Below are 14,356 nucleotides of genomic sequence, written 5' to 3' on the forward strand. Positions count from 1 at the left end.
ACAGGCTCAGCTGTTGCCAGGTAGATATTTGGCTTGGCCGCGCAAATAAGATGGAACGCCACCCTTCCCCTTGGCACAGAGACCCGGATTGAGTTTTGAGGGAAAACATGAGCAATGTTCCACCAGCACCTGCAAGTCTTTTCTTTTATGAGTGTAGAGGAAGTGGGGGGAAAGAAATGAGCAATAATCATTTGAGGAATTTAATTTCTCCCCAGCTTAATCACTCGCTGTGCACATAAATAACTCCTCAGTGATTTGGCACCTAACCGGCTTTGCCAACTAAGGAGAAATGAGGCAAAGGGTGGATTACCGATTTCAAGATTTTCTTATCAGCGATTATTTATCCACTCAAGGGCACATGGGGGGGAAGTTTCTATTGGGGGAGGCCTTTATTTGTACATTTTTGGAATAATATCAATCAAGCAGTATATTATAAATCAACTCACTAAATTTAGGCATTATTCCTCCCTTTCCACCAAAGTTGGCAAATGTATGATTGTCGGATGTCTCTGTTTTTATTTCAATTTAGTTACGCTAAGTTAGCCAAGCTTCTTATATAGTATTTCTTCTTCTACTTCATTGGTGCCTTGATTTAAGTTTAAGTTGTCACGTGACCACAATTGTAATTAAAAACCTGTGCAGCTCAAATCATCTTTACCTATCAAATGCTTGGACTCTTTTTTTTTTTTTTTTGAAGAATTGAAAAATTTGGCATTTTTCGGACATTTGTGCTACGACCATCTAGCGCTCTTATCACAAATCTCTGCTTGTTTAAGCAAAAACACAGTCCACCTTTGCCTCAATCTCCAAAAACCACAGAATTCGCATCACTTGGAAATGGAGGTACAGCATTGCACTTTTCTTTTTTTGGGGGGGATGTCATGTGACACCAGGCTGCCTCTCAGAGGTCAGTCTCGGTACTACAACAGACATCTAGTTTGAACAAATAGATGTGTGATTTTGGGGGGAGAAATCATTCTCTGTTGGTCAGCTCCGTTACACCGTACACAATAACAGCAAAAGGAATGATTTTTGTTTTGTTTTTAATCTTGTGAGGTCCCTTACATTTTAACTATTGGTTATGATGTTACAAATCAGTGCGTAAACAGCAGCACTTTTCCACCTCCAAGTTCCATGTACTCTTGAAGCTTATTTCGGTATATTTAAAAATTCCTGATGTATCCAGCTCCCAGGTCAAGGTTTTGTGCAGGGGGGGAAGGCAGACCAGTTCCCTCCCATCATGCCCATGGACCTCTTTGGATATCAGCTATCCTGTGCCAAAAGAAGAGCCTATTTATAGCAACTCTCCAAGGATCCAAACCACATTTGTTTGGGTCAAGGCTGAGCTCACCGTCCATTAAAACAATCTGGGGAATCTCGAATGACTCTTTCTGCATGAAGAGGAAGAATTTGAGATAAACCAAACAGATCTCTGGTGACCCTCCCGATGGAAACCAAATAACGAGCCCAGCTGACGGAGGAGGATATTCATTTCAAGTTGATAAGTGGACCAGAGTAGTGTGCATGCAGCGGCTTGGAGCCTCACTGTTGAACGTCGGCCAAGCGGGAGCGAGGTTGATTAATGGAAATGTCAACTTTAAGACCGAGAAGCCAAAAGCCCTTACAGCCATTCCATGTCCAACTTAATAGACTTTGATGATCTCCCTGTTACTCATGCTTAAAAACTGAAAATACGTTGACCGCGAAGCAGTGAGCATTCATTGCAAAGTGACACAATTCCCAACATTGCGTGGATGGCGTGGGCCTTTGCCTCAAAAAAAAAAAAAAAAAAAAAAAAAGACACGGAAAGGTCAAACGGGCTTTAACCTGGGCAGTGTGCAGCGTGCAGCGTGCAAGACTTTGGCCCGGCGGACTGTGGCTGTTTCAGTGGTCCCAAACCCTGCTGACAAGGTCCAGAACATTCCATTTCCAAAGTCATGACTCGCTTTTCTGAGAACAGCGAGAACAAAATCCAACAGGAAGTGGGGGGGGGGGTGTGTGTGTGTGTGTGCATGTGTGTGTGTGTTGAAGGTTGTGTCTTAAACTTTAGTAACTCAAGGATGGGCATTCACCCAAGACATGATATATCTGGTCATTATTTGAAATTAAAATTAAGTTAGAGAAAGAACAACAAGGTATTTTTTTGTGTAAGTCTCAGAATGAACGATTTTGTCCAGTGTGTTCAGTAGCACAAAAGAACCGCCAAAGAAAACACCCCAAAACTGGTGCAATTTGTGAATTCAATAAAAATGCTCTTGAAAAATATGCCTTAAAAGTAACTTTGGAGTGCATCTTGGGGTAAAAAAAAGAGTTAAAGGCATAAAAATTATAAGACTCATAATACGTAAATGCTTGGCGGGCCATATCACAGTAAATGACGATTGCAACCTCTTTTGAGTTAGTTTTAAACAGTAAGTAACTTTTTCTTTTATTCTGGTTCCTGACGGCAGGTCAATGAACATACTACAGCAGTCATCAGTGGGCTGGCTTGTATTAGATCACATGATCAACATGCAGCCACATGCAGTTGCGGTTTTCACTCCAGACCTCAAAATGGAGAGAGGCAGATGTGAAATGCTGTGTCACACTTGTACACTGAGCTCTGCAACAGTGTGAATAAAATGGACAACAAAGTGAAAACGGAAGAGCAAGTGGAGTTAGTCTCACAGTTTCCACTCTTCTGGCGCGACTCTTTACAAGATAGTAGAGTGTACTTGTGGGAATTTCTGTCCAGTCATACAGATATTTGAGATGAGCAGCAATAATGTTGGATAAGAGGGCCTGTCTCTGCTCCAATCTCTTCTGTGGTTCAATTGAAAGGTGTTTGATCGGGGCTGATTTCAGGGTTCTCGGGTTTTTTTCCCCCACACCAAGCTATTCCCACAAAGTTGGAAGGATAAAAATGTCCACAAGGTCTTGGCGAGATAAACGGATTATTGGGGTTCAGGGGGTCCAGCATTGGTTGAAAGGTTAATACTTTTGTACATTTTTATTACTGTACCACAGTCAGTAAACAGTATTTCATAGCGGTTTCAAACTCTTGGCTGGTGCTTTTATTTGACCCATTCATCCAGTATAAACCACTCCCGAAACTGGACTTTGTCACTTGGCTTCCTGGCAAGCTCCTTAAAGGACAAAATGTTCGCAGTCACTCCGTACTCCATATAACGCAGCTCCAGCGGCATTTTCTGTCGTATAGCAAATAAAGCAGAGAAGCCAACTCAGCACTAACTGCAAGCTTCAACTTGCATCAGCAGCCACATGCACGGCAAACTACAACTCAACAAGAAACACGTTCTTAAATCGATACAGAGGTGCCTTGACTTATGAGTATAATTTGTTCCATGTTGTTTCATAACTCAGAATGCTCATATCTCAATTCCTCTTTCCCCTTTGAAATAAAATTAAATCCCATTAATTTGTTCTAGACCCCCATTTGCTTCAGCGGTATACGAGTATGTAGATAGTATATATAGTAGTAATATAGTCGCTACATTGTCCGTCAATTAGTGTTGCTGCACTGTTTGTGTTCAAATATCCATTGTCTAAAGCAAAGGTGTCAAGCTCAAGTCCCGGGGGCCAAGTCCGGCAAGCCGCACGATTTTATGTGGCCCAATCATGTGAATCAACTTCCATGATTTTTGTTCAAATCTGTACCAAAACTTCAAATTGTCATATTATAAATGATAATGTTGAGACAATGCACGCATTTTTGTTACCAAACATCAACAATAGTTTAAAAAAAGCCAGTACCCCAGATTTCTGTTTCCAAGTCTAGTTTATACATTTCATCTGTAACTACGATGAGGTAGTTTCAAGATTTTTATGGTTTCACAGTCATAACGGCCTTCTGAGGAAAACCGGGAATACAATGTGGCATGTGACAAAAGTGAAAGCATTGTAACACAGCAACAATGGTATTCAATAGCCTATCTGTGGCGTTTTGCAATGTGTCTCAGAGCTTTGAAAGCAAAGTTATCGGCTTGTTTTAAATACACTGTGTACTTCTCCTTGTTTAAGGTTTTGTTTCATAACGAACTTCACTTGGGGGTGGCAATAAACAGCTTGAGGCCTAACTGAAGCCAAACTACTGCTTGCTGTTAAGTGAAGTGAGTTCACCACCATCTTAGCAGTCGTATCTCAAGTTTTTATTTGCAAGTCAAAGTAATATATAGTGTGTTCACCATTCATGGCCCCGCATATTCGCAAAGGATTTTCACGATCGCACAGGTCTTAAATTTTCTTCTAAATAGACAAGGCGCCACATTCGACATGGCGCCTTACAATGTGGTGCACCCGATGTGCACACTGAGTTCCAACATTTACAAATGTTGTTGTTTGACTTGTCCAACGAAGCAGACTTAAACACATTGGTTACACTACTAGCATGCATGCAAGTCCGTGCAAGCATGCTAGGAGCATGAAAATAGTGTTTAAAGTGCGTGTTTTGTGTAAAAAAAAATTTTAAGTTATATTTTTAGTTGTTTTATTATTTGCTAGGTATGCTATTATGTTTTCTGTGGTGTGATCATTTTAGTTTCGATGCGACACCGTGAGTGTGTGGACAACATCGTCAAGTATGACCTGCCTCCACACGCAGTGGGTGGGGGCAATGTAAGCTTTTTCTGCTTATAGATGTGAAATGCAATTGGTCCTCTTTGCCATCATATGGTAGCTTAGATTAACGCTAAAACATGCTGTGATGCATATTAACAGTGTAATTACCATCGTGTTCAAGTGTATGTCATTGGACGAATCACAAAACAATCGTGCACATAATGTACACTGTCCATGTTGGAGAAACTTTTAAGACATTTAAGAGCATCTTATGGTTGCAAAAATATGGTACATATCATACATCCATCCATCCATTTTCTTCATCGCTTATCCTCACGAGGGTCACGAGGAGTGCTGGACCCTATCCCAGCTGTCAACAGGCAGGAGGCGGGGTACAGCCTGAACTGGTTGCCAGCCAATCGCAGGGCACATCGAGACAAAAAGCCGCACTCACAATCACACCTAGGGGCAATTTAGAGTGTCCAATTAATGTTGCATGTTTTGGGGATGTGGGAGGAAACCGGAGTGCCCGGAGGAAACCCACACAGGCACGGGCAGAACATGCAAACTGCACACAGGCAGGTCAGGGATTGAACCCGGGACCTCAGAACTGTGAGGCCAGCGCTTTACCAGCTGCTCCACTGTGCCGCCCATATCATACATAGGTGTATTAATACTGCAACAATTATTTGCGGATTTTCATTATTCGTGGGGGTTATATTCCTTCCAACCCCGCGAATACTGTATAGGCCGAAAGACGGCTCGTATCTCGCGAAAACTCGGGTGAATCAAACGCCAAGGTACCGCTGTACCAATCAAAACATAGCACTATTATTGTTTTGGATGAAAAATTTTTGCAGATACTAGAGTGTCCGACTCCAGTGCGTATAAATTGAGAACATGTGGTGACCAGGGTTGGGTAAACAACAGCACTGATAACCCACAGAGCAACTTGGCAGCGTTGATGGGCTTATCTCCTTGCCATTGGCTGCGAGCCAATAGAAACAGGACATGAAATAATCTAAAAGCCGCTTTGTGATTTTCTTTTCTGCAGTTTGCTGGTTTCGAAGTTCTACAACAGCAAGCTGTGCAGAAACTTTTTCATTAATTTCATCAACGAATGACAATGTAGTCAATGAAGCAACCTAAATATTAGAAACATTTCTCAGTATGGGTGCTGTGAAAATAACAACCTAAGGACATAATTTTTAGAAGATTATTACATTAGAGTTACAGTGGATATAAAAAGTTCAGACACACCTGTACCAATATGATGTGATATATAAAAAAAAAAAAGACCAAGAAAAATACTTTTAAAACTTTCCCAAACATTACTGTGACCATATAAAAAAAAAAAGACCAAGAAAAATACTTTTAAAACTTTCCCAAACATTACTGTGACCTATAACCTCTACAACTCAAGTGAAAAAAAATACTCTTGGCCAGTGGAAGTAAAAATAAAAAAAAAAAGAGATAATGTGGTTGCACAAGTGCGCACACCCACCTGTAACTGGGTTGTAGTTGTAGTCAGAATAAACCAATCACATTCAAACTCATGTTAAATGGTAGTCAGCACACACACCATTTAAAATCTCTCTGATTAACCCCAAATCTCAACTATTTTAGTTTTTTTCCTTATTTTTTTTCTGATTTGCAGAAGCTTGAACATTTTGTGCGAACGCCGACTCTTCTTTCCGAACTGTTCATAATTCCTTCTACCTTTTTTCCAACCCCAGTTCCAGCTGAAGAAAAACAACAATTTTAGGCCGACTTTTGCATTTTATCGAGTGCAACAGTACCGACTGTTGTCACAAGAGTATGTGTGCTTCTTCAGATGACATCACAGCGACAAATGTGTGTGTGTACATTGTCTCCTAAAGGAAGGCACCCCATGTAAACAGATTAATGTCTTCACAAAATAAGTAATGTTACAAATAGGCAGGCGCACACACACGAGGGAAAGTGAACCTCTAAATATAACCACCCCACAGTGTTATTATCGCAGTAGGGGCCATGCTCTGTTATCTCTCACCCTTCACTGCCATTGTTTTACAATTCCAGCAGATGACAGCTTCACTAAACCCGGGGCCTGTTATATAACACCTGCAACTGACTGTGGCTATGCTGCTCTGTATTCCAGGAGTAACACGTTATAAATTATTTTGGGGTTGGTTTAATGTGCCAGGGGTGGAACAAGCCCACTATTTGCTTGAGTCACACCTCAAAAATCTCTCGTGCTCTTTTAGTTTAATCTAGGTAAAGGGAATGTAATTAAAACTGCATGTAAGAAGAATACCTTGGGCAGAATCTTTTGAAGCCCTGCTGAAAAATCTCTGTTTTGAGGGGCTGGTATTGTCTCATGAAAATAAGTATGTTGACATAATGACAAAAACATCATTAACATTTCACTGAATAATTCACTAAATTGTTCAAATTCATTCACACACACAAAGTTGACTACCGTAATTTCTGGCCTATAAGCCTCGACTTTTTTCACACTGTTTCAACCTTGCGGCTTATGCGGTGATGCGGCTAATTTGTGCATTTTTTCTAACGGCGCAAGGGAGCACTCGAGCGGACAAGGTAAGAGTGAGACTGGTGGAATATATCTACCAAGGAAGTGACTTTTACCGGCATGTTTTTTTTTTGTTGTTTTTTAGCCCTGTTAGCACCGCGCTAGCATTAGCGCCATGCTAGCGTGTTGCTGCTGTGTTTCAGTGATTTAGGTATGTTTTTTTTTTTTTTTTTTAACGGCCCTGTTAGTGCTGTGCTACCGTGTTGCTACTGTGTAGGTGGCTGGTTTTTTTTTTTACAGGTATGTTTTTTTTTTTTTTTACCAGCTCTGTTCATGCTACCGTGTTGTTGTTATGTTAAGCTAAGCTAAGGTATTAAAACTTTGAAAACTCTTTCTGTGTACTGTCTTTCTTTGTAAACATGTGTTTCAATGTGGGCATTTGCGGCTTTTACACAGGTGCGGCTCATGTATGTACCAAATGGTATTTCCCTTACAAATGTACTGGGTGAGGCTTATCATCGGGTGCGCTGTGTAGGCCGGAAATTACGGTACATAATTAAGATCTAAACAATAACACAATGATACAGAAGTATAATAAATATTTATGGCAATCACTACCCATACGTCAATTTTTTTTGGAGACACACTACAAATCTACTTGAGTGCACCTAAAAGTTAGCCATTTTAAGTGGTCAAATTACACACAGTACACCCGGGGTTATTTAACTCTAGTAAGTTTAAAGAGTCAGGAACACGAAGGATGGATGTACTCCCATCTGTTCCATGTACAGTACAAGCTTGTTTTAATGCATCATAGCTTGATTAAACAAAGCCTAAACTACATCAGAGATGATTTGTCAAACAAGCATTACTCAGATTTTCCAGACATGAAACACCAGTGTCAGCTTCAGTTAAAATATTACTCTCTAACTGCAACCATCTGTGCGTCTGCAAATGTGTACGCATGTGTGTGTAGCTGTGTGTGTATGTTTGCACTAACAAGCGTAACTCATCTGTGTGCGTTTGTGTGTTCTGAATCATGCTTGAACGTCCTTCCTAAACCGCTTCCAGGTATACTCAATGGAACTCTGCTCAAACAAAGATTAGAGCAGCGGGTTATGCAAGGTTTACATTAAAAAAATGATCGTCTACCTCCTGGACGTCACCAAATGCTTGTGTTCTCATCAGAGCAGGCTTGAGAGGTCAGACAGGATTTCCCTGACCGCTAAATGTTGGCTACATAAATATCGAACCGGGAACAAACATGTTTTTTGGGGAGAAGGCCACAGGAAACACCAGACAAAGCTTCTGTGACGAAGCTCAGCCATTAGCACGTTTCCCATCGCTCATCAGGCGGTAACGTTTTCTTAAGGAATGCCATTTTGTTTATCTCTACTGACGTTGACAACGTAACAATCAACACACAGTGTGAGTAGCTACAAGTGGCTGTTATTTAAACACACCTCAGCCAAGAGTGGTACAAGAGGTGGGTAGACGGGATACTTTGAGCAGACCCTCCATGCTAGTCTAACACAAATATAACACATGAAACATAATAAACCGAAAACACGTTTTCCACAAATGCTCATAATACACAGCATGGAGCCACAGTGGTATGTACGACTGCCCCACAGTCGACATGTATCAAATTCAGGTCCTGCTGTGCGGAGTTTGCATGTTCTCACTCTTGAATGCGCAAAAACGTGTTGAAAACTATATTGTCTATACTGTACGTGTAAATTGTAAATGGTTGCCCATCTATATGCAATGTGATAGGCTGGGGAACAGTCCAAAATTATCTGGAATAGGCTACAGGTCACCCATAACCATGATGAGTATGATAGTCATCATTATTATTTTAGAAACCATCCATCCATTTTCCAAGCCACTTATCAACACAGGGGTCCAAACGGCGATATACTGGTAAGCACATCTACTTCTCTGTTTCTGACCATCTTGTGTGGAGTTTGCATTTTCTTAGATTGTTTGTGCGGTGGCGGTACAGTGCTTACCTGTTAAAAATGTCTGCTTCACTGTTCTGAGGACCGTGGTTCAAATCCTGGCTCCACCTGTGCGGAGTTTGCATGTTCTCCCTCTGCCTGCGTGGGGACTCCGGTTTCCTCCAACATTCGAATATCATGCATTAATTAAAGACTCTAAATTGCCCTTAGGTGTGAATGTACTGTGTGTGTGAATGCTTGTTTGTTTACATGTGCATTGGCTGGCAACCAGTTCAGACAGCTGGGATAGACTCCAGTACAGGCTCCGGCACTCCCACGACCCTTGTGAGGATAAGTGGATCAGAAAATGGATGGATGTTTGTGTGGCTTTGGGATCCTCCCTCATTACAAAAACATGCCTGTTGGGGTCATTGAAGACAAAGTACTTCATCCAACGCCCAGTCAATTCGAATACATCCATGTACTAGTATTGCTCTTTGTCCTCACTAGTAAGGCAATTCACTGCACAAGTAAGATAGCTGTATTTTACCAATAGTTTTTTTTTTTTTTCCACTACTGTAGGAAACGTGTAGGACAGTAAGTAAGATTAAAACAGTTAAATGCCACTAGTGGAGACTTTGCTAGTATGATCCAGCAGGTTACTAGTGTGTGATATATGGCTACTACTTAAGGCTAGTAGTTTTACTAGACCAGCACAGCATTGTTATTTTGTAAAGGCATACTTTGATACATTTCTTGCTTTGGACCTCATAAATCAAATATAAACTGAAGTTAATGTGTCTACAGTTCAGAGTCTTGCTTCCTGTTTGTATTGTAAACGCAAATTCGTGTGAAAATCTACTTACATGACATGTAGGACAACTGGTCACTGCAGCTACTGTTTGGAATAATTCTTCAAACTTCAAAATATGGCATAGTTGAGTTTCCTATCAAGTTAATAGTGATGCTGCCATCTTGTGTTCCATCTGTGTAGGCAACCAAAGAGCAGGGTAACGTAGAGTTTAGGTTCACCAAGAACCCATGAGAATAATTCTGTTGAAATTAAAAGGAATAAATCAGTCAGTAAATAATATCAGCCCCACCTGTTACGGGGAAAGAAATCCATCCAGCTCGACTTCAACGACAGCTCTTGTAGGAAATAGTATAAGAAGAGGAAGTAGCAAAACCTCTCAATTAGGCCGAACAAAATGCTACATTTGGGGGAATTAAATTTAAAAGGACAAAAAATACTAAACGTGACCATTTTCGGCCGAATTTGAGTGCGATATCTACTGTGCTGTGACGCTCAACATTTTGCGCGTGCGCATAGCGTTAGCGGAAATAGCTTCTGCTGCTGCCGGAAGTCGTGTCGTTCTTTCTCCTCCCAGACTGCCATCATGGTAGGTTCGCCATGACCGAGTTAGCATTTCCACTACGACGGTTTTTTTTTCTTAAATGTGTTGTTTAGCTGACATAAAAGTTGTTAATTGTGACCTAAAATACACTCGCACCCGTTTCTTAGGGTTGTCTGCCGCTAAGGCGTACGTTTATTCGACAGTAAAAAATTGTCGGGCTATCAATCGCAGTACAACGTGGTCCAGACTGTAGACAGGGCCGAAAGCACGCCTGCTAAACTAGTAAAGTTAAACTCAAGAGTGACTGAAACCCCCAACATCATGAATGAAATATGAACGTAACATGTTTTGCAGAAAGTTGCATCATGTTTGATTTGTGTCACCCGTACTGGGTGATTAAATGTAGTAAATTGCCAACGCTAACAACTTCGAATTTTCTAACGTGTTACTGGAAGATGAAACTTTCTAGTGATACCTTTTCACATATCCATTTAAATACATTAGATTAAGATTAAGTTGTACAATAAACATAATGATCAGAGCTACTACATTTCCCCCCATATCATATATGCTCTTTTGTGGCTGTCACGGTATATTGACATTATAAGGGTCTTTTTTTTTCCTTATATAGTAAAAACTTTACATTGATTGTCTGAATTATTATTATAATTATTATTTCTGAATTATGTCGGTTGCCACTAGAATTCACAGTAGTACTGTATGTAGGTTGCTACTGGGATTCACAAACATAATTCAGAAATTGATGACAAGACGATTCTGCACTTAGCACAGAATTTCTTGTAATGAGCTAAAATGGTAGAGCTGTTTGCCTATTGAAATTAAGATTTTATATTGATATATTTTGTTGATTCATGTAAACGTTGTGGCCAGTTATGTAGATCACGGCACTGTATCCACATTTACGGTCCGACGTGTACTTCATCAGGTGTTCAAGCGCTTCGTCGAGATCGGCCGCGTTGCCTACATCGCTTTCGGGCCCTACGCTGGCAAGCTGGTTGCCATAGTCGACGTCATTGACCAAAATAGGGTAAGTGCTTCAAGGAACGAATAATGAAAATGATGACCATAACACATTTGATTTGTCACTTTGGCAGGCTCTTGTTGATGGTCCCTGCACAGGTGTAAAGAGGCAGGCCATGCCCTTCAAGTGCATGCAGCTCACGGACTACGTCATCAAAGTACCTCACAGGTGAGAGCGAGTACGGGCACATCAGAGGGTGATACTTTCATTTAAGCGTCAAATTTATTTCTGTGACCAAGATGGTAACTCAATTTAGTCATACGGCCAATCAATTTACCCACATAAAGATTTATTTAGAAATAGATTTTCTGCCTGTATAAAACTGTGTTGATAATACACGTGGCTTTATTATAATTCTTGTCATTGGCCTCATAAAATTCAAAATCAAGCAAACTGAGGGACTAAAAGTCAATCTCTTGGCTCTCAGTGCTCGTCAGAAGTTTGTGAGGAGAGCCTGGGAGAAGGCAGGAGTCAACGACAAGTGGGCACAGAGCAGCTGGGCCAAGAAGATCGAGGCCAGAGAGAAGGTAAAATGAATTGTTCATTGAAATTATTTCAATAAAGTTGAATATTGTTTCTTTTTTTTTTTTTTTAATTTGCAACACATACATGCAGTCCTTCAGTCTGACATGACCACATGCATCTGAACCTGACTCTTCTCAAAGGACAAAACAAAATGTAACAGCTGTATTTTGCCCTCTGCTATCGTGCAATTTATTTACTGTATCTATTATTATATCCTCAGCACCTCGGTTTAAACTGCAGACTGCTTATAATGTTTATCAAATTTCTTTTCAGAGGGCCAAAATGTCTGACTTTGACCGCTATAAGGTGATGAGAGCCAAGAGGATGGTAAGTGACCCTGAAATAATGTCTCCTTTTTGTTCAACTTTGTTTTACATTTTTTGAGGAAGACAAAATAAACTATGTTGAAATCTTCAAGTATACAGGATAATTTTTTTTATGGGATGATGAAATCATGGTTGATGTTTTTGGTCATGACACCAAAAGAATACTATATATGCAGTGAAGCGTGGTGACGCAGGATCGTGCTTTGGAGCTATTTTTCTGGAATTTGAGCCTTTGTCAAAAGTGAAAATTGGATCGTTTCTGGGGGCGCAAATATGGCTATGTGTGAAAATCATTTTCATTTTGTTTGGCTCTACTTTTGAAGTCAACTCAGCTGAATTATTTAAATATTGTCCCAGCCCCAATCTCGATGGTTGAGTAAGGGTAAACACCAAGCTTTTTTTAGGCTTTTTCAGGCTTCTGATCTGTGATACTGCCAACAAATACCTCCATGTGAATCAAGAGTTTTTTTTAAGCCAACATTTATCGACATCTATTTGTGTCTGGCGGCACAAAGATTTATATATTTTGTTGATTGCCACACTTGTCATGCTACGACTAGTGATCATTGGACTATTTGCTAAAATGTTAGCTTTTTTTTTAATCCAATCTAAATAAATTTGATTGAAATGCTTTGACTCAACAATAAGACTTAATGTATTTTTAATTCTCAACTTTTTGTGCAGAGGAACAAGATCATCAAGCACGAGGTCAAGAAGCTTGAGAAAGAGGCAGCGAAGAAGCGCCAGAAACAGCCAGCCAAGAAGTGAAAAGATCTTTTTTTTTTCAAATAAACATTCTGATTGGTTCTATGTCTTTTTGTCTGGATCTTTTGTCGTTAGGGTTTTACTGGAATTCTTTATAGGGTTGGAAGAAACTAGTCTCCTGTTTACGTTACTGCTGTTTTCACAGTTGAACAGCACGAGCGGCTTGAATGCTTTAAGCGGCAGGTTTGATAGCAGTAAGCACACAAAGTGATGGGAGTGCTCTGTAGACTAGGAACATGTATTGTGAATTTACGGGTGTGTTCAGGCAATAAAAGTATACCGGTATTTGCAGCCATGATGTGGCATCTCAACCCCAAGGAATTATGATGTGAACTGAGGTGACACATCGCACCGCTTTTCTGCTGCTCTCATACATGTCCTGTACTATTGTGGACTCACCGTGAGGCAAATTAAAAGCAATATACATAAATGTAAATGCATTACACATGGCAGTGAGTATTAAGGAAATTACATTTCGTGTTATAGGTCTTGGTATCTTATCGTGCGTGTTTATGGTAGACTTACAGTACATTGCTGTGTAGATAATTATCGTTGGATTTGTCAGAATTACGCAACAAAATAGGAAACTCCTCTTTGCCAGTGGAGGGCAGTATATCCATTGTGGCAGTCTGCAAGATGAGGATTTAACAAAAAGACATTCAAAACAAACATCACTTTTGTGTAGTTTAAACGGGAGGTTGCCCCCCAGTCCAAACTGGTGCACTGGCCATAATCCCGCTTCAGTGATCACTCACCGGGCAAGCAGGTCCTTGAACCCGCACAGGAGCATCTTGCTATTACATAACCGGCTTGAATATTGGCCATGTGCTCGGCTAATTGAAACAGGACCGCGCTACAAATAGCACATTCACAAATACAGTTTCGTGCATGAGAAACATTGATATCTTATTTTCAAATATGGGTTCCATTGTCACCCGTTGTGCTTTTTTAATAATAGAATTCCACGAAATCCACGGTCATTGTTATACAAAATTGTGTGGATATTTTTTTAAAAATTTTTGTCTATTATTATTTAGTTATTGCTCTTTGGGAGGTATGTTATCGCAAGTAAATGTTACAGTCGATTAACGTGCTTGTGACGTTAAAAGTGGAAGTCGCCGATGCGCAGTCACAAGCAAGCTTGCGTCTTCTAACCGGAACCGGTAAGTTAAAAAATAAATAAAATGTATTTTGTTGTCCTTTGAATAACCATACTTAAAATAAATCACGAGTTGATGTTAAGTATTTTGGGGTTAAATTAGTGACTACTATCGGGATGTTTAAACGTCTATTTTTTCCCTTTCTGACTTTTGCGTGTTTTCGCTTTTGAG

General features: G+C 40.3%; 2 protein-coding genes across 3 annotated transcripts in view; one reads left to right on the forward strand and one right to left on the reverse strand.

Annotated features, from left to right (window-relative positions):
- The window catches only part of LOC133498755 (growth factor receptor-bound protein 10-like), a 56,715-nt gene extending 46,451 nt beyond the window's left edge, over nucleotides 1-10,264 (reverse strand). The window contains exons 1-4 of one of the 2 annotated variants that reach the window (XM_061815873.1): nucleotides 10,116-10,264; nucleotides 9,879-9,998; nucleotides 9,283-9,431; nucleotides 9,085-9,192 (exon numbers count right to left, since the gene is read on the reverse strand). The gene's annotated coding sequence lies outside the window, so the exon portion shown is untranslated. The remainder of the gene's footprint in view (nucleotides 1-9,084; nucleotides 9,193-9,282; nucleotides 9,432-9,878; nucleotides 9,999-10,115) is intronic. The other variant, XM_061815874.1, reaches the window with a different exon arrangement.
- Nucleotides 10,265-10,356: 92 nt separating this feature from the next.
- On the forward strand, nucleotides 10,357-13,070 carry rpl14 (ribosomal protein L14). Its single transcript, XM_061815915.1, has 6 exons — nucleotides 10,357-10,412; nucleotides 11,314-11,415; nucleotides 11,483-11,577; nucleotides 11,837-11,936; nucleotides 12,208-12,261; nucleotides 12,945-13,070. The coding sequence occupies exons 1-6, from the start codon at nucleotides 10,410-10,412 to the stop codon at nucleotides 13,026-13,028; spliced, it is 438 nt and encodes a 145-aa protein (XP_061671899.1). The 5' UTR covers nucleotides 10,357-10,409; the 3' UTR covers nucleotides 13,029-13,070.
- Nucleotides 13,071-14,356: the final 1,286 nt, after the last annotated feature.

This window comes from Syngnathoides biaculeatus, chromosome 1 (genome assembly GCF_019802595.1).
Source record: "Syngnathoides biaculeatus isolate LvHL_M chromosome 1, ASM1980259v1, whole genome shotgun sequence".
NCBI lineage: Eukaryota > Metazoa > Chordata > Actinopteri > Syngnathiformes > Syngnathidae > Syngnathoides > Syngnathoides biaculeatus.

Excerpts from the sequence above, each read along its gene's own strand:
- rpl14 (XM_061815915.1), top strand. Across the intron at positions 11,578-11,836 it reads GTCATCAAAGTACCTCACAG|TGCTCGTCAGAAGTTTGTGA; the intron begins GTGAGAGCGAGT and ends CTTGGCTCTCAG. Across the intron at positions 12,262-12,944 it reads TGATGAGAGCCAAGAGGATG|AGGAACAAGATCATCAAGCA; the intron begins GTAAGTGACCCT and ends CTTTTTGTGCAG.